The sequence below is a fragment of the Salvelinus alpinus genome, chromosome 28, assembly GCF_045679555.1.
Source record: "Salvelinus alpinus chromosome 28, SLU_Salpinus.1, whole genome shotgun sequence".
Classification (NCBI taxonomy): Eukaryota; Metazoa; Chordata; class Actinopteri; order Salmoniformes; family Salmonidae; genus Salvelinus; species Salvelinus alpinus.
In genome coordinates this window covers 42623643-42646103 of record NC_092113.1, presented here as the reverse complement: position 1 = coordinate 42646103, position 22461 = coordinate 42623643, and the positions used below count along the sequence as shown (strand labels likewise).

At 41.6% G+C, this 22461-nt stretch overlaps 1 protein-coding gene across 5 annotated transcripts in view; it reads right to left on the bottom strand.

Annotated features, from left to right (window-relative positions):
* The window catches only part of LOC139557906 (membrane-associated guanylate kinase, WW and PDZ domain-containing protein 1-like), a 170713-nt gene that overhangs the window by 127746 nt on the left and 20506 nt on the right, over positions 1-22461 (bottom strand). For all 5 annotated transcript variants that reach the window (XR_011671489.1, XM_071373235.1, XM_071373237.1 and 2 more), the window contains exon 2: positions 1874-2163. Coding sequence is in view for 4 of the 5 variants with exons in the window: in XM_071373235.1 (XP_071229336.1) it covers positions 1874-2153 (280 nt within the window). In the remaining variant the exon portion in view is untranslated. The remainder of the gene's footprint in view (positions 1-1873; positions 2164-22461) is intronic.

The following is a 22461-nucleotide window of genomic DNA, read 5'->3' as shown; positions in this document are numbered from 1 at the left end:
CAAGCCTGTGTTCAAATGATTTCAATTACTTTATCTGTGCTTGATTGAGCTTGCCTGGCTTAATGGACCAATAAAAACTCCTCACGCCATTTGCACACACTGTATATAGACTTTCTTTTTTTCCTATTGTGTTATTGACTGTACGCTTGTTTATTCCATGTGTAACTCTGTGTTGTTGTTTGTGTCGCACTGCTTTGCTTTATCTTGGTCAGGTCGCAGTTGTAAATGAGAACTTGTTCTCAACTGGCCTACCTGGTTAAATAAAGGTGAAATTAATTAAAAATGAAAAATACAATTTAAAAAACGGTAAACCCTGCACATCTGGCACTCCAGGCACTCTAGAGCAAATGCTCAACGTATTTGGAATGATTTCAAATAGTGTTTGGGTACAGCACAGGCGACTCACTACACAGGCTGGACTGTAGGCTAGAAGCTAGCAGGTTTAGGGTCAATCTGAATTGAATTCAGAGGCTAGAAGCTAGCAGGTTTGGGGTCAATCTGAACTGAAGTCAGAGGCTAGAAGCTAGCAGGTTTAGGATCAATCTGAATTGAAGTCAGAGGCTAGAAGCTAGCAGGTTTAGGGTCAATCTGAATTGAAGTCAGAGACTAGAAGCTAGCAGGTTTAGGGTCAATCTGAATTGAAGTCAGAGACTAGAAACTAGCAGGTTTGGGGTCAATCTGAATTGAATTCAGAGGCTAGAAGCTAGCAGGTTTAGGGTCAATCTGAATTGAAATCAGTCAATTCAGGAAGGGATTTGAATAAAACATTCATAGAGAGAAAAAAAATGAAAAAAAAACATTTGAAATAAATACCCTCTCCTTTTCGGTTTATTGACAAGACATTGAAAATAAAACATAAGACATTTCACGTGAAGTTAACTACATTTTTATAAATACCAATTTTTGTTTGAAAAGTGTTGGACGCACATTTTTGGGGTATATTTTGAAAGTATGAACAGTTTATAAATGAGGCCCCGGGACGTCCTCAGGACTTTCATTTACTAGTCCTCAGGACTTTCATTTTACAAGTCCTCAGGACTTTCATTTACTAGTCCTCAACTCTTTCATTTTACAAGTCCTCAGGACTTTCATTTTACTGGTCCTCAGGACTTTCATTTTACTGGTCCTCGGGACTTTCATTTTACTAGTCCTCAGGACATTCATTTTACTAGTCCTCAGGACATTCATTTTACTAGTCCTCAGGACTTTCATTTTACTAGTCCTCAGGACATTCATTTTACTAGTCCTCAGGACTTTCATTTTACTAGTCCTCAGGACATTCATTTTACTGGTCCTCAGGACTTTCATTTTACTAGTCCTCAGGACATTCATTTTACTAGTCCTCAGGACATTCATTTTACTAGTCCTCAGGACATTCATTTTACTAGTCCTCAGGACTTTCATTTTACTGGTCCTCAGGACATTCATTTTACTAGTCCTCAGGACTTTCATTTTACTAGTCCTCAGGACTTTCATTTTACTAGTCCTCAGGACTTTCATTTTACTAGTCCTCAGGGCTTTCATTTTACTACCCTGCAAACGAAAATAAGTGGTTAGGACGTCCCCAGGACGTCACGAAGTGGTCCACTAAAATGGTCAGAACGTTGTGTTATGGTCCCCTGGAGGGACGTCTAGTTCCCGGTTGGTACCAGGAACATCCCCCAGGACGTTTTAAGGACATTCTTGGGACGTTGTGTCATGGTCCTTTGGAGGTTTTGTCTAGTTCCCGGTTGGTGTGTGTGTGTGTGTGTGTGTGTGTGTGTGTGTGTGTGTGTGTGTGTGTGTGTGTGTGTGTGTGTGTGTGTGTGTGTGTGTGTGTGTGTGTGTGTGTGTGTGTGTGTGTGTGTGTGTGTGTGTGTGTGTGTGTGTGTACCTGGCGAGACAGTTTTAATGCGTATGGGATGGGGGCATGAGTTGAGGACCCCTCTCACGTCTCCTAGCGTCATGCCCAGGACGGGCGTGCCCCCGATCTCCAGTATGACATCACCCACCGTGGCCCCGCCTCCCGGTGCTGCTGTGACGAATGGGAACTCTCCGTAGTCAGCCCCGCCCCCGATGGCCACACCAAGCTCCCCAGACCCACCCCCCAGGGGAACAAAACTCTCCTGCACCTTGGAACGCCAGTGCAGCTTCTTCACTGTGGCCTTAGACATGGTGGCAGACCTGGAAGAGACACAAGATAGCACAGAGATGGTCAATACATCGTACACATGATAGCACAGGGAGCTGTGGCCTTAGACATGGTAGTAGAGCTAGAACGGAATAGCACAGGCCACAGGGATGGTAACAACACCACACGAGTGGGGAAAGCAGACCCATGAAAAAAGACCCATGAAAACAGACCCATGAAAAAAGACCCATGAAAACAGACCCATGAAAACAGACCCATGAAAACAGACCCATGAAAACAGACCCATGAAAACAGAACCATGAAAACAGACCCATGAAAACAGACCCATGAAAACAGACCCATGAAAACAGACCCATGAAAACAGAACCATGAAAACAGACCCATGAAAAAAGACCCATGAAAACAGACCCATGAAAACAGACCCATGAAAACAGACCTTGCCAACAAACACTTATTATCATTGGGTGACCATCTATAGCAATAATCCTCTTTAAGGAATACCTAGGATAGGATAAAGTAATCCTTCTAACCCCCCCCCCCCCCTTAAAAGAGTTAGATGCACTATTGTAAAGTGGTTGTTCCACTGGATATCATAAGGTGAATGCACCAATTTGTAAGTCGCTCTGGATAAGAGCGTCTGCTAAATGACTTAAATGTAAATGTAAATGTAATCAGTCTCTGGAGCTAAGAAGCAATGACAACCTATGACTGGTTTAGTACCAATTACCTCAACTAACCTGTACCCCCAAACACTGACTCTGTACCGGTACCCCCTGTATATAGCCTCCACATTGACTCTGTACCGGTACACCCTGTATATAGCCTCCACATTGACTCTGTACCGGTACCCCCTGTATATAGCCTCCACATTGACTCTGTACCGGTACCCCCTGTATATAGCCTCCACATTGACTCTGTACCGGTACCCCCTGTATATAGCCTCCACATTGACTCTGTACCGGTACACCCTGTATATAGCCTCCACATTGACTCTGTACCGGTACCCCCTGTATATAGCCTCCACATTGACTCTGTACCGGTACCCCCTGTATATAGCCTCCACATTGACTCTGTACCGGTACCCCCTGTATATAGCCTCCACATTGACTCTGTACCGGTACCCCCTGTATATAGCCTCCACATTGACTCTGTACCGGTACCCCCTGTATATAGCCTCCACATTGACTCTGTACCGGTACCCCCTGTATATAGCCTCCACATTGACTCTGTACCGGTACCCCCTGTATATAGCCTCCACATTGACTCTGTACCGGTACACCCTGTATATAGCCTCCACATTGACTCTGTACCGGTACCCCCTGTATATAGCCTCCACATTGACTCTGTACCGGTACCCCCTGTATATAGCCTCCACATTGACTCTGTACCGGTACCCCCTGTATATAGCCTCCACATTGACTCTGTACCGTAACACCCTGTATATAGACTCCACATTGACTCTGTACCGGTACCCCCTGTATATAGCCTCCACATTGACTCTGTACCGTAACACCCTGTATATAGCCTCCACATTGACTCTGTACCGTAACACCCTGTATATAGCCTCCACATTGACTCTGTACCGGTACCCCCTGTATATAGTCTCCACATTGACTCTGTACCGGTACCCCCTGTATATAGCCTCCACATTGACTCTGTACCGGTACCCCCTGTATATAGCCTCCACATTGACTCTGTACCGGTACACTCTGTATATAGCCTCCACATTGACTCTGTACCGGTACCCCCTGTATATAGCCTCCACACTGACTCTGTACCGGTACCCCACTGTATATAGCCTCCACATTGACTCTGTACCGTTACCCCCTGTATATAGCCTCCACATTGACTCTGTACCGGTACACCCTGTATATAGCCTCCACATTGACTCTTTACCGGTACCCCCTGTATATAGCCTCCACATTGACTCTGTACCGGTACCCCCTGTATATAGCCTCCACATTGACTCTGTACCGGTACCCCCTGTATATAGCCTCCACATTGACTCTGTACCGGTACCCCCTGTATATAGCCTCCACACTGACTCGGTAACATTTTCAAGTGCATAACTGTGCACTATCCTCAAACAATTGCATGTTATTATTTCACTACTGTAAATTGGACAGTGCAATTAGATTAACAAGAATTTAAGCTTTCTGCCCATATCAGATGTGTCTATGTCCTGGGAAATGTTTTTGTTACTTACAACGTTATGCTAATCACATTAGCGCACGTTAGCTCAACCGACACCTGTAGAGGTTAACATTAGCCATTAGCCTTAGCCATTAGCATTAGCCTTCTACATCTAGCTACATATTTAACTTCCATCCTCTCAGGCCAGGGGCACAACAATGTCTGAATTAATGGTTGGATCAGAATCACAGTTATAATCATCGGCCAGTACGGAGAATTAAGTAAAAAAACAAGTCCAACTTTAACAATTCAAGTTTTACTGTCCATGACTTATGCTCTCAATGAGATTTGATAGGTGTGAAGCCAAATACAAAATGGCTTCCCTTGACACTTTTTTTTTGTTGCTGCGCCAGGACCATTCACAGTTGAGCTCGACGCTGATTGGCAAATTTAAAACATATATATATATACAGTGGGGAGAACAAGTATTTGATACACTGCCGATTTTGCAGGTTTTCCTACTTACAAAGCATGTAGAGGTCTGTAATTTTTATCATAGGTACACTTCAACTGTGAGAGACGGAATCTAAAACAAAAATCCAGAAAATCACATTGTATGATTTTTAAATAATTAATTTGCATTTTATTGCATGACATAAGTATTTGATCACCTACCAACCAGTAAGAATTCCGGCTCTCACAGACCTGTTAGTTTTTCTTTAAGAAGCCCTCCTGTTCTCCACTCATTACCTGTATTAACTGCACCTGTTTGAACTCGTTACCTGTATAAAAGACACCTGTCCACACACTCAATCAAACAGATTCCAACCTCTCCACAATGGCCAAGACCAGAGAGCTGTGTAAGGACATCAGGGATAAAATTGTAGACCTGCACAAGGCTGGGATGGGCTACAGGACAATAGGCAAGCAGCTTGGTGAGAAGGAAACAACTGTTGGCGCAATTATTAGAAAATGGAAGAAGTTCAAGATGACGGTCAATCACCCTCGGTCTGGGGCTCCATGCAAGATTTCACCTCGTGGGGCATCAATGATCATGAGGAAGGTGAGGGATCAGCCCAGAACTACACGGCAGGACCTGGTCAATGACCTGAAGAGAGCTGGGACCACAGTCTCAAAGAAAACCATTAGTAACACACTACGCCGTCATGGATTAAAATCCTGCAGCGCACGCAAGGTCCCCCTGCTTAAGCCAGTGCATGTCCAGGCCTGTCTGAAGTTTGCCAATGACCATCTGGATAATCCAGAGGAGGAATGGGAGAAGGTCATGTGGTCTGATGAGACAAAAATAGAGCTTTTTGGTCTAACTCCACTCGCCGTGTTTGGAGGAAGAAGAAGTATGAGTACAACCCCAAGAACACCATCCCAACCGTGAAGCATGGAGGTGGAAACATCATTCTTTGGGGATGCTTTTCTGCAAAGGGGACAGGACGACTGCAACGTATTGAGGGGAGGATGGATGGGGCCATGTATCGCGAGATCTTGGCCAACAACCTCCTTCCCTCAGTAAGAGCATTGAAGATGGGTCGTGGCTGGGTCTTCCAGCATGACAACGACACGAAGCACACAGCCATGGCAACTAAGGAGTGGCTCCGTAAGAAGCATCTCAAGGTCCTGGAGTGGCCTAGCCAGTCTCCAGACCTGAACCCAATAGAAAATCTTTGGAGGGAGCTGAAAGTCCGTATTGCCCAGCGACAGCCCCGAAACCTGAAGGATCTGGAGAAGATCTGTAGGGAGGAGTGGGCCAAAATCCCTGCTGCAGTGTGTGCAAACCTAGTCAAGAACTACAGGAAACGTATGATCTCTGTAATTGCAATCAAAGGTTTCTGTACCAAATATTAAGTTCTGCTTTTCTGATGTATCAAATACTTATGTCATGCAATAAAATGCAAATTAATTACTTAAAAATCATACAATGTGATTTTCTGGATTTTTGTTTTAGATTCCGTCTCTCATAGTTGAAGTGTACCTATGATAAAAATTACAGACCTCTACATGCTTTGTAAGTAGGAAAACCTGCAAAATCGGCAGTGTATCAAATACTTGTTCTCCCCACTGTATATCGAATCAAATGTTATTGGTCACATACACATGGTTAGCAGATGTTAATTTGAGTGTAGCGTAATGCTTGTAGAGTAGCGTAATGCTTGTAGTGTAGCGTAATGCTTGTAGAGTAGCGTAATGCTTGTAGAGTAGCGTAATGCTTGTAGTGTAGCGTAATGCTTGTAGAGTAGCGTAATGCTTGTAGAGTAGCGTAATGCTTGTAGAGTAGCGTAATGCTTGTAGAGTAGCGTAATGCTTGTAGAGTAGCGTAATGCTTGTAGAGTAGCGTAATGCTTGTAGAGTAGCGTAATGCTTGTAGAGTAGCGTAATGCTTGTAGTGTAGCGTAATGCTTGTAGAGTAGCGTAATGCTTGTAGTGTAGCGTAATGCTTGTAGAGTAGCGTAATGCTTGTAGAGTAGCGTAATGCTTGTAGAGTAGCGTAGTGCTTGTAGTGTAGCGTAATGCTTGTAGAGTAGCGTAATGCTTGTAGAGTAGCGTAATGCTTGTAGAGTAGCGTAATGCTTGTAGAGTAGCGTAATGCTTGTAGAGTAGCGTAATGCTTGTAGAGTAGCGTAATGCTTGTAGAGTAGCGTAATGCTTGTAGAGTAGCGTAATGCTTGTAGTGTAGCGTAATGCTTGTAGAGTAGCGTAATGCTTGTAGTGTAGCGTAATGCTTGTAGTGTAGCGTAATGCTTGTAGTGTAGCGTAATGCTTGTAGAGTAGCGTAATGCTTGTAGAGTAGCGTAATGCTTGTAGTGTAGCGTAATGCTTGTAGAGTAGCGTAATGCTTGTAGTGTAGCGTAATGCTTGTAGTGTAGCGTAATGCTTGTAGTGTAGCGTAATGCTTGTAGTGTAGCGTAATGCTTGTAGTGTAGCGTAATGCTTGTAGAGTAGCGTAATGCTTGTAGAGTAGCGTAATGCTTGTAGTGTAGCGTAATGCTTGTAGAGTAGCGTAATGCTTGTAGTGTAGCGTAATGCTTGTAGAGTAGCGTAATGCTTGTAGAGTAGCGTAATGCTTGTAGTGTAGCGTAATGCTTGTAGAGTAGCGTAATGCTTGTAGAGTAGCGTAATGCTTGTAGAGTAGCGTAATGCTTGTAGAGTAGCGTAATGCTTGTAGAGTAGCGTAATGCTTGTAGTGTAGCGTAATGCTTGTAGTGTAGCGTAATGCTTGTAGAGTAGCGTAATGCTTGTAGAGTAACGTAATGCTTGTAGTGTAGCGTAATGCTTGTAGTGTAGCGTAATGCTTGTAGAGTAGCGTAATGCTTGTAGTGTAGCGTAATGCTTGTAGAGTAGCGTAATGCTTGTAGAGTAGCGTAATGCTTGTAGTGTAGCGTAATGCTTGTAGTGTAGCGTAATGCTTGTAGAGTAGCGTAATGCTTGTAGAGTAGCGTAATGCTTGGAGAGTAGCGTAATGCTTGTAGTGTAGCGTAATGCTTGTAGTGTAGCGTAATGCTTGTAGTGTAACGTAATGCTTATAGAGTAGCGTAATGCTTGTAGAGTAGCGTAATGCTTGTAGAGTAGCGTAATGCTTGTAGTGTAGCGTAATGCTTGTAGAGTAGCGTAATGCTTGTAGAGTAGCGTAATGCTTGTAGAGTAGCGTAATGCTTGTAGTGTAGCGTAATACTTGTAGAGTAGCGTAATGCTTGTAGAGTAGCGTAATGCTTGTAGAGTAGCGTAATGCTTGTAGAGTAGCGTAATGCTTGTAGTTTAGCGTAATGCTTGTAGTGTAGCGTAATGCTTGTAGAGTAGCGTAATGCTTGTAGAGTAGCGTAATGCTTGTAGTGTAGCGTAATGCTTGTAGAGTAGCGTAATGCTTGTAGTGTAGCGTAATGCTTGTAGAGTAGCGTAATGCTTGTAGAGTAGCGTAATGCTTGTAGAGTAGCGTAATGCTTGTAGAGTAGCGTAATGCTTGTAGTGTAGCGTAATGCTTGTAGAGTAGCGTAATGCTTGTAGAGTAGCGTAATGCTTGTAGAGTAGCGTAATGCTTGTAGAGTAGCGTAATGCTTGTAGTGTAGCGTAATGCTTGTAGAGTAGCGTAATGCTTGTAGAGTAGCGTAATGCTTGTAGAGTAGCGTAATGCTTGTAGAGTAGCGTAATGCTTGTAGTGTAGCGTAATGCTTGTAGAGTAGCGTAATGCTTGTAGAGTAGCGTAATGCTTGTAGTGTAGCGTAATGCTTGTAGAGTAGCGTAATGCTTGTAGTGTAGCGTAATGCTTGTAGTGTAGCGTAATGCTTGTAGAGTAGCGTAATGCTTGTAGTGTAGCGTAATGCTTGTAGAGTAGCGTAATGCTTGTAGAGTAGCGTAATGCTTGTAGAGTAGCGTAATGCTTGTAGAGTAGCGCAATGCTTGTAGTGTAGCGCAATGCTTGTAGTGTAGCGCAATGCTTGTAGTGTAGCGTAATGCTTGTAGAGTAGCGTAATGCTTGTAGAGTAGCGTAATGCTTGTAGTGTAGCGTAATGCTTGTAGAGTAGCGTAATGCTTGTAGTGTAGCGTAATGCTTGTAGTGTAGCGTAATGCTTGTAGTGTAGCGTAATGCTTGTAGTGTAGCGTAATGCTTGTAGTGTAGCGTAATGCTTGTAGAGTAGCGTAATGCTTGTAGAGTAGCGTAATGCTTGTAGTGTAGCGTAATGCTTGTAGTGTAGCGTAATGCTTGTAGTGTAATGCTTGTAGTGTAGCGTAATGCTTGTAGAGTAGCGTAATGCTTGTAGAGTAGCGTAATGCTTGTAGAGTAGCGTAATGCTTGTAGTGTAGCGTAATGCTTGTAGTGTAGCGTAATGCTTGTAGTGTAGCGTAATGCTTGTAGAGTAGCGTAATGCTTGTAGAGTAGCGTAATGCTTGTAGTGTAGCGTAATGCTTGTAGTGTAATGCTTGTAGTGTAGCGTAATGCTTGTAGAGTAGCGTAATGCTTGTAGTGTAGCGTAATGCTTGTAGTGTAGCGTAATGCTTGTAGTGTAGCGTAATGCTTGTAGTGTAGCGTAATGCTTGTAGTGTAGCGTAATGCTTGTAGAGTAGCGTAATGCTTGTAGAGTAGCGTAATGCTTGTAGTGTAGCGTAATGCTTGTAGAGTAGCGTAATGCTTGTAGAGTAGCGTAATGCTTGTAGTGTAGCGTAATCCTTGTAGTGTAGCGTAATGCTTGTAGTGTAGCGTAATGCTTGTAGAGTAGCGTAATGCTTGTAGAGTAGCGTAATGCTTGTAGTGTAGCGTAATGCTTGTAGTGTAGCGTAATGCTTGTAGTGTAGCGTAATGCTTGTAGTGTAGCGTAATGCTTGTAGAGTAGCGTAATGCTTGTAGAGTAGCGTAATGCTTGTAGTGTAGCGTAATGCTTGTAGTGTAGCGTAATGCTTGTAGAGTAGCGTAATGCTTGTAGTGTAGCGTAATGCTTGTAGAGTAGCGTAATGCTTGTAGTGTAGCGTAATGCTTGTAGTGTAGCGTAATGCTTGTAGAGTAGCGTAATGCTTGTAGAGTAGCGTAATGCTTGTAGAGTAGCGTAATGCTTGTAGTGTAGCGTAATCCTTGTAGTGTAGCGTAATGCTTGTAGAGTAGCGTAATGCTTGTAGAGTAGCGTAATGCTTGTAGAGTAGCGTAATGCTTGTAGTGTAGCGTAATGCTTGTAGTGTAGCGTAATGCTTGTAGTGTAGCGTAATGCTTGTAGAGTAGCGTAATGCTTGTAGAGTAGCGTAATGCTTGTAGTGTAGCGTAATGCTTGTAGAGTAGCGTAATGCTTGTAGAGTAGCGTAATGCTTGTAGTGTAGCGTAATCCTTGTAGTGTAGCGTAAAGCTTGTAGTGTAGCGTAATGCTTGTAGTGTAGCGTAATGCTTGTAGTGTAGCGTAATGCTTGTAGAGTAGCGTAATGCTTGTAGAGTAGCGTAATGCTTGTAGAGTAGCGTAATGCTTGTAGTGTAGCGTAATGCTTGTAGTGTAGCGTAATGCTTGTAGAGTAGCGTAATGCTTGTAGTGTAGCGTAATGCTTGTAGTGTAGCGTAATGCTTGTAGAGTAGCGTAATGCTTGTAGAGTAGCGTAATGCTTGTAGAGTAGCGTAATGCTTGTAGTGTAGCGTAATGCTTGTAGAGTAGCGTAATGCTTGTAGTGTAGCGTAATGCTTGTAGAGTAGCGTAATGCTTGTAGTGTAGCGTAATGCTTGTAGAGTAGCGTAATGCTTGTAGTGTAGCGTAATGCTTGTAGAGTAGCGTAATGCTTGTAGTGTAGCGTAATGCTTGTAGTGTAGCGTAATGCTTGTAGAGTAGCGTAATGCTTGTAGAGTAGCGTAATGCTTGTAGAGTAGCGTAATGCTTGTAGTGTAGCGTAATGCTTGTAGAGTAGCGTAATGCTTGTAGAGTAGCGTAATGCTTGTAGAGTAGCGTAATGCTTGTAGTGTAGCGTAATGCTTGTAGAGTAGCGTAATGCTTGTAGTGTAGCGTAATGCTTGTAGTGTAGCGTAATCCTTGTAGTGTAGCGTAATGCTTGTAGTGTAGCGTAATGCTTGTAGTGTAGCGTAATCCTTGTAGTGTAGCGTAATGCTTGTAGTGTAGCGTAATGCTTGTAGTGTAGCGTAATGCTTGTAGTGTAGCGTAATCCTTGTAGTGTAGCGTAATGCTTGTAGAGTAGCGTAATGCTTGTAGAGTAGCGTAATACTTGTTATGAATGGAGGCCAGATCCTCGCTGGCTTCCCTTGCCTTCAACGCTACGGGCAGAAACAATGTCATACACGTTTTGACCAGACAGCATCAGATAGATGGCCTACACATAGAGACAGAGAGGGGGCGCTGTTTCCCTCGCTCTGATGCTTTCTCAGCCTATGAGATACATTCAACCTCTTGCGAATTGAAGGACAATTATTAAACTCATAGATATGAGAAGATAAATTATTGTAGATGTTTTTTTCATGTTTAATTTGGTAAAAGATTTTGGGAAGCTTCCCTTGGCATCAATGGATACACCACCACCACTGATACAATGGGAAGCCTGCCTTCCCTTGGCATCAATGGATACACCACCACCACTGATACAATGGGAAGCCTGCCTTCCCTTGGCATCAATGGATACACCACCACCACTGATACAATGATTCACTCTGAAAACTGCTACAGTTAAGCAAAGTGTTTTACTTCATGAGATCAAGGTCAATCCTTTGGTTCAACTAGGGACACATGAGTGTTCTAGGCTATACCCGGATTGAGTATAGTCCTGGATTAAAAAGCAATTTCAATGGAGATTCATTGATTATGCTTTTTAGTCTAGGACAAGGCTTAATCTGTGTCCGGGTCAAACAGCTCCGAATTGCCACTCTATCTCTCCCTATTCTTCCTGACCAGGAATTTTGACTCATCTAGTGTCAGGAACATCTCTCTCTCTCTCTTATAGGAGAAGAAGGCAAACAACAGTGGTGTCAGAGGACCAGTCATCCTATAGAAAAAAGTGGTGTCAGATTACCAGTCATCCTAAAGAGAATAGTGGTGTCAGAGAACCAGTCATCCTAAAGAGAACAGTGGTGTCGGAGTAAACAGTCATCCTAAAGAGAACAGTGGTGTCAGAGTAATCAGTCATCCTAAAGAGAACAGTGGTGTCAGAGAAACCAGTCACCCTAAAGAGAACAGTGGTGTCAGAGTAACCAGTCATACTAAAGAGAACAGTGGTGTCAGAGTAACCAGTCATCCTAAAGAGAACAGTGGTGTCAGAATAACCAGTCATCCTAAAGAGAACAGTGGTGTCAGAGTAACCAGTCATCCTAAAGAGAACAGTGGTGTCAGAGAACCAGTCACCCTAAAGAGAACAGTGGTGTCAGAGTAACCAGTCATACTAAAGAGAACAGTGGTGTCAGAGTACCAGTCATCCTAAAGAGAACAGTGGTGTCAGAATAACCAGTCATCCTAAAGAGAACAGTGGTGTCAGAGTACCAGTCATACTAAAGAGAACAGTGGTGTCAGAGTAACCAGTCATCCTAAAGAGAACAGTGGTGTCAGAGAACCAGTCATCCTAAAGAGAACAGTGGTGTCAGAGCACCAGTCATCATAAAGAGAACAGTGGTGTCAGAGTAACCAGTCATCATATAGAGAACAGTGGTGTCAGAGAACCAGTCACCCTAAGGAGAACAGTGGTGTCAGAGTAACCAGTCATCCTAAAGAGAACAGTGGTGTCAGAGTACCAGTCATCCTAAAGAGAACAGTGGTGTCAGAGTAACCAGTCATTCTAAAGAGAACAGTGGTGTCAGAGTAACCAGTCATCCTAAAGAGAACAGTGGTGTCAGAGGACCAGTCATCCTAAAGAGAACAGTGGTGTCAGAGGACCAGTCATCCTAAAGAGAACAGTGGTGTCAGAGTAACCAGTGATCCTAAAGAGAACAGTGGTATCAGAGTAACCAGTCATACTAAAGAGAACAGTGGTGTCAGAGTAACCAGTCATCCTAAAGAGAACAGTGGTGTCAGAGTAAGCAGTCATCCTAAAGAGAACAGTGGTGTCAGAGTATGTGCCCCATATCTAGCACTTGGTTACATATCTAGAACCTGGTTACATATCTAGAGCCTGGTTACATATCTAGAGCCTGGTTACATATCTAGAACATGGTTACATACCTAGAGCCTGGTTACATATTTAGAACCTGGTGACTCATCTAGAGCCTGGTTACATATCTAGAACCTGGTTACATATCTAGAGCCTGGTTACATATCTAGAGCCTGGTTACATATCTAGAGCCTGGTTACATATCTAGAGCCTTGTTACATATCTAGAGCCTGGTTACATATCTAGAACCTGGTTAAATACCTAGAGCCTGGTTACATATTTAGAACCTGGTGACTCATCTAGAGCCTGGTTACATATCTAGAACCTGGTTACATATCTAGAACCTGGTTACATGTCTAGAGCCTGGTTACATATCTAGAGCCTTATTGGTAACATATCTAGAGCCTGGTTACATATCTAGAGCCTGGTTATATATCTAGAGCCTGGTTACATATCTAGAGCCTCGTTACATATCTAGAGCCTGGTTACATATCTAGAGCCTGGTTACATATCTAGAGCCTGGTTACATATCTAGAGCCTGGTTACATATCTAGAGCCTTGTTACATATCTAGAGCCTGGTTACATATCTAGAACCTGGTTAAATACCTAGAGCCTGGTTACATATTTAGAACCTGGTGACTCATCTAGAGCCTGGTTACATATCTAGAACCTGGTTACATATCTAGAACCTGGTTACATGTCTAGAGCCTGGTTACATATCTAGAGCCTTATTGGTAACATATCTAGAGCCTGGTTACATATCTAGAGCCTGGTTATATATCTAGAGCCTGGTTACATATCTAGAGCCTGGTTACATATCTAGAGCCTGGTTACATATCTCGAGCCTGGTTACATATCTAGAGCATGGTTACATATCTAGAGCCTGGTTACATATCTATAGCCTGGTTACATATCTAGAGCCTGGTTACATATCTAGAGCCTGGTTACATATCTAGAGCATGGTTACATATCTAGAACATGGTTACATATCTAGAGCCTGGTTACATATATAGAACATTGTTACATATCTAGAGCCTGGTTACATATCTAGAGCCTGGTGACTCATCTAGAACATGGTTACATATCTAGAGCCTGGTTACATATATAGAACATTGTTACATATCTAGATCCTGGTTACATATCTAGAGCCTGGTTACATATCTAGAGCCTGGTTACATATCTAGAGCCTGGTTACATATCTAGAGCCTTATTGGTAACATATCTAGAGCCTGGTTACATATCTAGAGCCTGGTTACATATCTAGAGCCTGGTGACTCATCTAGAGCCTGGTTACATATCTAGAGCCTGGTTACATATCTAGAACCTGGTTACATATCTAGAACCTGGTTACATATCTAGAGCCTGGTTACATATCTAGAGCCTGGTGACTCATCTAGAGCCTGGTTACATATCTAGAGCCTGGTTACATATCTAGAACCTGGTTACATATCTAGAGCCTGGTTACATATCTAGAACCTGGTTACATATCTAGAGCCTGGTGACTCATCTAGAGCCTGGTTACATATCTAGAACCTGGTTACATATCTAGAGCCTGGTTACATATCTAGAACCTGGTTACATATCTAGAGCCTGGTTACATATCTAGAGCCTGGTTACATATCTAGAACCTGGTTACATATTTAGAGCCTGGTTACATATCTAGAGCCTGGTTACATATCTAGAACCTGGTTACATATCTAGAGCCTGGTTACATATCTAGAACCTGGTTACATATTTAGAGCCTGGTTACATATCTAGAGCCTGGTTACATATCTAGAACCTGGTTACATATCTAGAACCTGGTTACATATTTAGAGCCTGGTTACATATCTAGAGCCTGGTTACATATCTAGAACCTGGTTACATATCTAGAACCTGGTTACATATCTAGAACCTGGTTACATATCTAGAACCTGGTTACATATCTAGAGCCTGGTTACATATCTAGAACCTGGTTACATATCTAGAACCTGGTTACATATCTAGAACCTGGTTACATATCTAGAGCCTGGTTACATATCTCTAACTATTCTTCCCCACAGCACCGGCACCACAGTATGATACGCATGTCCTGCTAAAGCAGATGTGATTGGATTGCTGAGCGACTTGCTTGTAAGTGGATTATCTCATTTCAATCAGAGATAAAAGGACCTGGCAATCATCCCAAATGGCATCCTACAGTATTCCCTATTTAGTGCACTACTTTTGATCAGGGCCCTGGTCAAAAGAAGTGCACTAAATAGGGAATAGAGTACGATTTGAGACTCCCAGTTTTCAGATTCCTCTATACAGCACTGTGAATACTTTTATATTCTTATTAATAGCTGCTAACATAAACATAAACCAGAACACCAGAAGACATCTGTCTCTCTGTATGTTTCTCTCTCTGTGTCTGTCTGTCTGTCTGTCTGTCTGTCTGTCTGTCTGTCTGTCTGTCTGTCTGTCTGTCTGTCTGTCTGTCTGTCTGTCTGTCTGTCTGTCTGTCTGTCTGTCTGTCTGTCTGTCTGTCTGTCTGGCTGGCTGGCTGTCTGTCTGTCTGGCTGGCTGTCTGTCTGTCTGCCTGCCTGCCTGCCTGCCTGCCTGCCTGCCTGCCTGCCTGTCTGTTAGTCTGTCTGTCTGTTAGTCTGTCTATCTGGCTGTTAGTCTGTCTATCTGGCTGTTAGTCTGTCTGTCTGTTAGTCTGTCTATCTGGCTGTCTGTCTTTCTGGCTGTCTGTCTGTCTCACTAGTGTCACTCAGTTCATCTCCGTCATATTTCAATGTATTCATTGTGGAAGAATACAGAACAATAGAATACAATACAGAATAATAGAATACAATACGGAATAATACAATACAAATGATGATGATCAGGAGATTCTACTTTCACAGACTCAACATATGTACATTTTACACAAACACCAAAAGCAACAAGACAGACATTACATTGACATGAAGGTGTTAGTTCGCTAGCTACAGGCTACATGAGTTCAGCAGTGGTAGAGGACCCAGAGAAGCAGTTGTGAGAGCTGAGATTAAACACAAAGGGCAGAAGCCTGGACACAGATTAAACCTGACAGACCGATGGGTCTGGGGGGTCAGAGAATGTTAGGATGCTAGGCTAGTACTATGTCTGCAGTTAGGATGCTAGGCTAGTACTATGTCTACAGTTAGGATGCTAGGCTAGTACTATGTCTACAGTTAGGATGCTAGACTAGTGGTATGTCTACAGTTAGGATGCTAGGCTAGTACTATGTCTGCAGTTAGGATGCTAGGCTAGTACTATGTCTACAGTTAGGATGCTAGACTAGTACTATGTCTACAGTTAGGATGCTAGACTAGTGGTATGTCTACAGTTAGGATGCTAGGCTAGTACTATGTCTACAGTTAGGATGCTAGGCTAGTACTATGTCTGCAGTTAGGATGCTAGGCTAGTACTATGTCTACATTTAGGATGCTAGACTAGTGCTATGTCTACAGTTAGGATGCTAGGCTAGTACTATGTCTACAGTTAGGATGCTAAACTAGTGCTATGTCTACAGTTAGGATGCTAGGCTAGTGCTATGTCTACAGTTAGGATGCTAGACTAGTACTATGTCTACAGTTAGGATGCTAGACTAGTGGTATGTCTACAGTTAGGATGCTAGGCTAGTACTATGTCTACAGTTAGGATGCTAGGCTAGTACTATGTCTGCAGTTAGGATGCTAGGCTAGTACAAAGTCTACGGTTAGGATGCTAGGCTAGTACTATGTCTACAGTTAGGATGCTAGGCTAGTACTATGTCTACAGTTAGGATGCTAGGCTAGTACTATGTCTGCAGTTAGGATGCTTGGCTAGTTCTATGTCTGCAGTTAGGATGCTAGGCTAGTACTATGTCTACAGTTGGGATGCTAGAGTCCAGGAGATGCTATATAGTAGACCATCGTTCATTACATAACCTAGATCTTCCTTGAATGTACTTGACGCAGCCAAAATGGTCAGGAACCTGACAGCCATCTCCTCTATAGTAAAGTGTTGTTCAAAGCATAACACCTATATCGTTCTAAAAATAATACATGGTATTTATATAGCGAGCGCTTTTCAACGACCCAAACAAATTTTTCATAGCGTGACATCTATATTTTCCCTTAACTGTCATAGACCATAATGGTTGTGGTTCTCTCTGTCATAGACCATAATGGTTGTGGTTCTCTCTGTCATAGACCATATTGGTTGTGGTTCTCTGTCATAGACCATAATGGTTGTGGTTCTCTCTGTCATAGACCATAATGGTTGTGGTTCTCTCTGTCATAGACCATAATGGTTGTGGTTCTCTCTGTCATAGACCATAATGGTTGAGGTTCTCTCTGTCATAGACCATAATGGTTGTGGTTCTCTCTGTCATAGACCATAATGGTTGTGGTTCTCTCTGTCATAGACCATAATGGTTGTGGTTCTCTCTGTCATAGACCATAATGGTTGTGGTTCTCTCTGTCATAGACCATAATGGTTGTGGTTCTCTGTCATAGACCATGATAGTTGAGGTTCTCTCTGTCATAGACCATAATGGTTGTGGTTCCCTCTGTCATAGACCATATTGGTTGTGGTTTTCTGTCATAGACCATAGTGGTTGTGGTTCTCTCTGTCATAGACCATAATGGTTGTGGTTCTCTCTGTCATAGACCATAATGGTTGTGGTTCTCTCTGTCATAGACCATAATGGTTGTGGTTCTCTCTGTCATAGACCATAATGGTTGTGGTTCTCTCTGTCATAGACCACAATGGTTGTGGTTCTCTCTGTCATAGACCATAATGGTTGTGGTTCTCTCTGTCATAGACCATAATGGTTGTGGTTCTCTGTCATAGACCATAGTGGTTGTGGTTCTCTCTGTCATAGACCATAATGGTTGTGGTTCTCTCTGTCATAGACCATAATGGTTGTGGTTCTCTGTCATAGACCATAATGGTTGAGGTTCTCTGTCATAGACCATAATGGTTGTGGTTCTCTCTGTCATAGACCATAATGGTTGAGGTTCTCTGTCATAGACCATATTGGTTGTGGTTCTCTGTCATAGACCATAATGGTTGTGGTTCCCTGTCAGAGACCATAATGGTTGTGGTTCTCTATCATAGACCATAATGGTTGTGGTTCTCTACCATAGACCATAATGGTTGTGGTTCTCTGTCATAGACCATAATGGTTGTGGTTCTCTGTCATAGACCATAATGGTTGTGGTTCTCTGTCATAGACCATAATGGTTGTGGTTCTCTGTCATAGACCATAATGGTTGAGGTTCTCTGTCATAGACCATAATGGTTGTGATTCCCTGTCATAGACCATAATGGTTGTGGTTCTCTGTCATCGACCATAATGGTTGTGGTTCTCTGTCATAGACCATAATGGTTGAGGTTCTCTGTCATAGACCATAATGGTTGTGATTCCCTGTCATAGACCATAATGGTTGTGGTTCTCTGTCATAGACCATAATGGTTGAGGTTCTCTGTCATAGACCATAATGGTTGTGATTCCCTGTCATAGACCATAATGGTTGTGGTTCTCTCTGTCATAGACCATAATGGTTGTGGTTCTCTGTCATAGACCATAATGGTTGAGGTTCTCTGTCATAGACCATAATGGTTGTGATTCCCTGTCATAGACCATAATGGTTGTGGTTCTCTCTGTCATAGACCATAATGGTTGTGGTTCTCTGTCATAGACCATAATGGTTGAGGTTCTCTGTCATAGACCATAATGGTTGTGGTTCTCTGTCATAGACCATAATGGTTGAGGTTCTCTGTCATAGACCATAATGGTTGAGGTTCTCTGTCATAGACCATAATGGTTGTGATTCCCTGTCATAGACCATAATGGTTGTGGTTCTCTCTGTCATAGACCATAATGGTTGTGATTCCCTGTCATAGACCATAATGGTTGTGGTTCTCTCTGTCATAGACCATAATGGTTGTGGTTCTATCTGTCATAGACCATAATGGTTGTGGTTCTCTCTGTCATAGACCATAATGGTTGTGGTTCTCTCTGTCATAGACCATATTGGTTGTGGTTCTCTGTCATAGACCATAATGGTTGAGGTTCTCTGTCATAGACCATAATGGTTGTGGTTCTCTCTGTCATAGACCATAATGGTTGTGGTTCTCTGTCATAGACCATAATGGTTGTGGTTCTCTCTGTCATAGACCATAATGGTTGAGGTTCTCTGTCATAGACCATAATGGTTGTGGGTCTCTGTCATAGACCATAATGGTTGTGGTTCTCTCTGTCATAGACCATAATGGTTGTGGTTCTCTCTGTCATAGACCATAATGGTTGTGGTTCTCTCTGTCATAGACCATAATGGTTGAGGTTCTCTGTCATAGACCATAATGGTTGTGGTTCTCTCTGTCATAGACCATAATGGTTGTGGTTCTCTGTCATAGACCATAATGGTTGTGGTTCTCTGTCATAGACCATAATGGTTGTGGTTCCCTGTCAGAGAAGAGCAAGGCACTAGGCAGCGTTGTGCTGTGAGGAGCACGTGGTGTGGACTGGCTAGACAGCAGCCGTGTTCAACTCAATAATAAAACACTACACATTAATACACGTGGGAATTGAGACTAGAGGGAAGAGACGACCATGCAGGCTGCTGCTCAGGATAAGGTTTATACTGTATCTCAGGCTATGTAAAGTTATACTGTATCTCAGGCTATGTAAAGTTATACTGTATCTCAGGCTATGTAAAGTTATACTGTATCTCAGGCTATGTAAAGTTATACTGTATCTCAGGCTATGTAAAGTTATACTGTATCTCAGGCTATGTAAAGTTATACTGTATCTCAGACTATGTAAAGTTATACTGTATCTCAGGCTATGTAAAGTTATACTGTATCTCAGGCTATGTAAAGTTATACTGTATCTCAGGCTATGTAAAGTTATACTGTATCTCAGGCTATGTAAAGTTATACTGTATCTCAGGCTATGTAAAGTTATACTGTATCTCAGGCTATGTAAAGTTATAATGTAGCTCAGGCTATGTAAAGTTATACTGTATCTCAGGCTATGTAAAGTTATACTGTATCTCAGGCTATGTAAAGTTATACTGTATCTCAGGCTATGTAAAGTTATACTGTATCTCAGGCTATGTAAAGTTATACTGTATCTCAGGCTATGTAAAGTTATACTGTATCTCAGGCTATGTAAAGTTATACTGTATCTCAGGCTATGTAAAGTTATACTGTATCTCAGGCTATGTAAAGTTATACTGTATCTCAGGCTATGTAAAGTTATACTGTATCTCAGGCTATGTAAAGTTATACTGTATCTCAGGCTATGTAAAGTTATACTGTATCTCAGGCTATGTAGAGTTATACTGTATCTCAGGCTATGTAAAGTTATACTGTATCTCAGTCTATGTAAAGTTATAATGTAGCTCAGGCTATGTAAAGTTATACTGTATCTCAGGCTATGTAGAGTTATACTGTATCTCAGGCTATGTAAAGTTATACTGTATCTCAGGCTATGTAAAGTTAAACTCTATCTCAGACTATGTAAAGTTATACTGTATCTCTGGCTATGTAAAGTTATACTGTATCTCAGGCTATGTAAAGTCATACTGTATCTCAGGCTATGTAAAGTTATACTGTATCTCAGACTATGTAAGGTTATACTGTATCTCAGGCTATGTAAAGTTATACTGTATCTCAGGCTATGTAAAGTTATACTGTATCTCAGACTATGTAAAGTTATACTGTATCTCAGGCTATGTAAAGTTATACTGTATCTCAGGCTATGTAAAGTTATACTGTATCTCAGGCTATGTAAAGTTATACTGTATCTCAGGCTATGTAGAGTTATACTGTATCTCAGGCTACGTAAAGTTATACTGTATCTCAGGCTACGTAAAGTTATACTGTATCTCAGGCTATGTAAAGTTATACTGTATCTCAGGCTATGTAAAGTTATACTGTATCTCAGGCTATGTAGAGTTATACTGTATCTCAGGCTATGTAAAGTTATACTGTATCTCAGGCTATGTAAAGTTATACTGTATCTCAGGCTATGTAAAGTTATACTGTATCTCAGACTATGTAAAGGTTTACTGTATCTCAGGCTATGTAAAGTTATACTGTATCTCAGACTATGTAAAGGTTTACTGTATCTCAGGCTATGTAAAGTTATACTGTTTCTCAGACTATATAAAGTTATAATGTAGCTCAGGCTATGTAAAGTTATACTGTATCTCAATCTATGTAAAGTTATACTGTATCTCAGGCTATGTAAAGTTATACTGTATCTCAGGCTATGTAAAGTCATACTGTATCTCAGGCTATGTAAAGTTATACTGTATCTCAGACTATGTAAGGTTATACTGTATCTCAGGCTATGTAAAGTTATACTGTATCTCAGGCTATGTAAAGTTATACTGTATCTCAGGCTATGTAAAGTTATACTGTATCTCAGGCTATGTAAAGTTATACTGTATCTCAGGCTATGTAAAGTTATACTGTATCTCAGGCTATGTAAAGTTATATTGTATCTCAGGTTATATAAAGTTATACTGTATCTCAGGCTATGTAAAGTTATACTGTATCTCAGGCTATGTAAAGTTATACTGTATCTCAGGCTATGTAAAGGTTTACTGTATCTCAGACTATGTAAAGTTATACTGTAGCTCAGGCTATGTAAAGTTACACTGTATCTCAGACTATGTAAAGTTATACTGTATCTCAGACTATGTAAAGTTATACTGTATCTCAGGCTATGTAAAGTTATACTGTATCTCAGACTATGTAAAGTTATACTGTATCTCAGGCTATGTAAAGGTTTACTGTATCTCAGACTATGTAAAGTTATACTGTAGCTCAGGCTATGTAAAGTTATACTGTATCTCAGACTATGTAAGGTTATACTGTATCTCAGGCTATGTAAAGTTATACTGTATCTCAGGCTATGTAAAGTTATACTGTATCTCAGGCTATGTAAAGTTATACTGTATCTCAGACTATGTAAAGTTATACTGTATCTCAGGCTATGTAAAGGTTTACTGTATCTCAGACTATGTAAAGTTATACTGTAGCTCAGGCTATGTAAAGTTATACTGTATCTCAGACTATGTAAAGTTAACAACCTCACACCATAGATGTAGATTTATGCCATGTACTCATTAACATTTTGTTATGGTTTGAGCTTTTAATCATTTTAATTATAAGCAATCTATATGTTTGATTATTTTACATTTTTAATTATTTAAAAAAAGCAGTCTATAATATCATAAGCACATCTAAATGTCCAAAATGTAGAATATTCCATATTAATAACACCTTTCTAGGACCATTTGCATAGCCATAGTTAAGCCCCTTGTAAGGACTTATCAAAGACAAATACAACAATCAGATATTTCAATTTTATAAGGATCCCCTTTAGCCGACACCAGTGGAGACAGCTAGTCTTACTGGGGATCCCCTTTAGCCGACACCAGTGGAGACAGCTAGTCTTACTGGGGTCCGACACACAACGAAAAACTGGGGTCCGACACACAACGAAAAATACATTACGGACAAAAGACTTTACAATTTACATACATTTAAAACATTAACTTGTGTGTGTGTGTGTGTGTGTGTGTGTGTGTGTGTGTGTGTGTGTGTGTGTGTGTGTGTGTGTGTGTGTGTGTGTGTGTGTGTG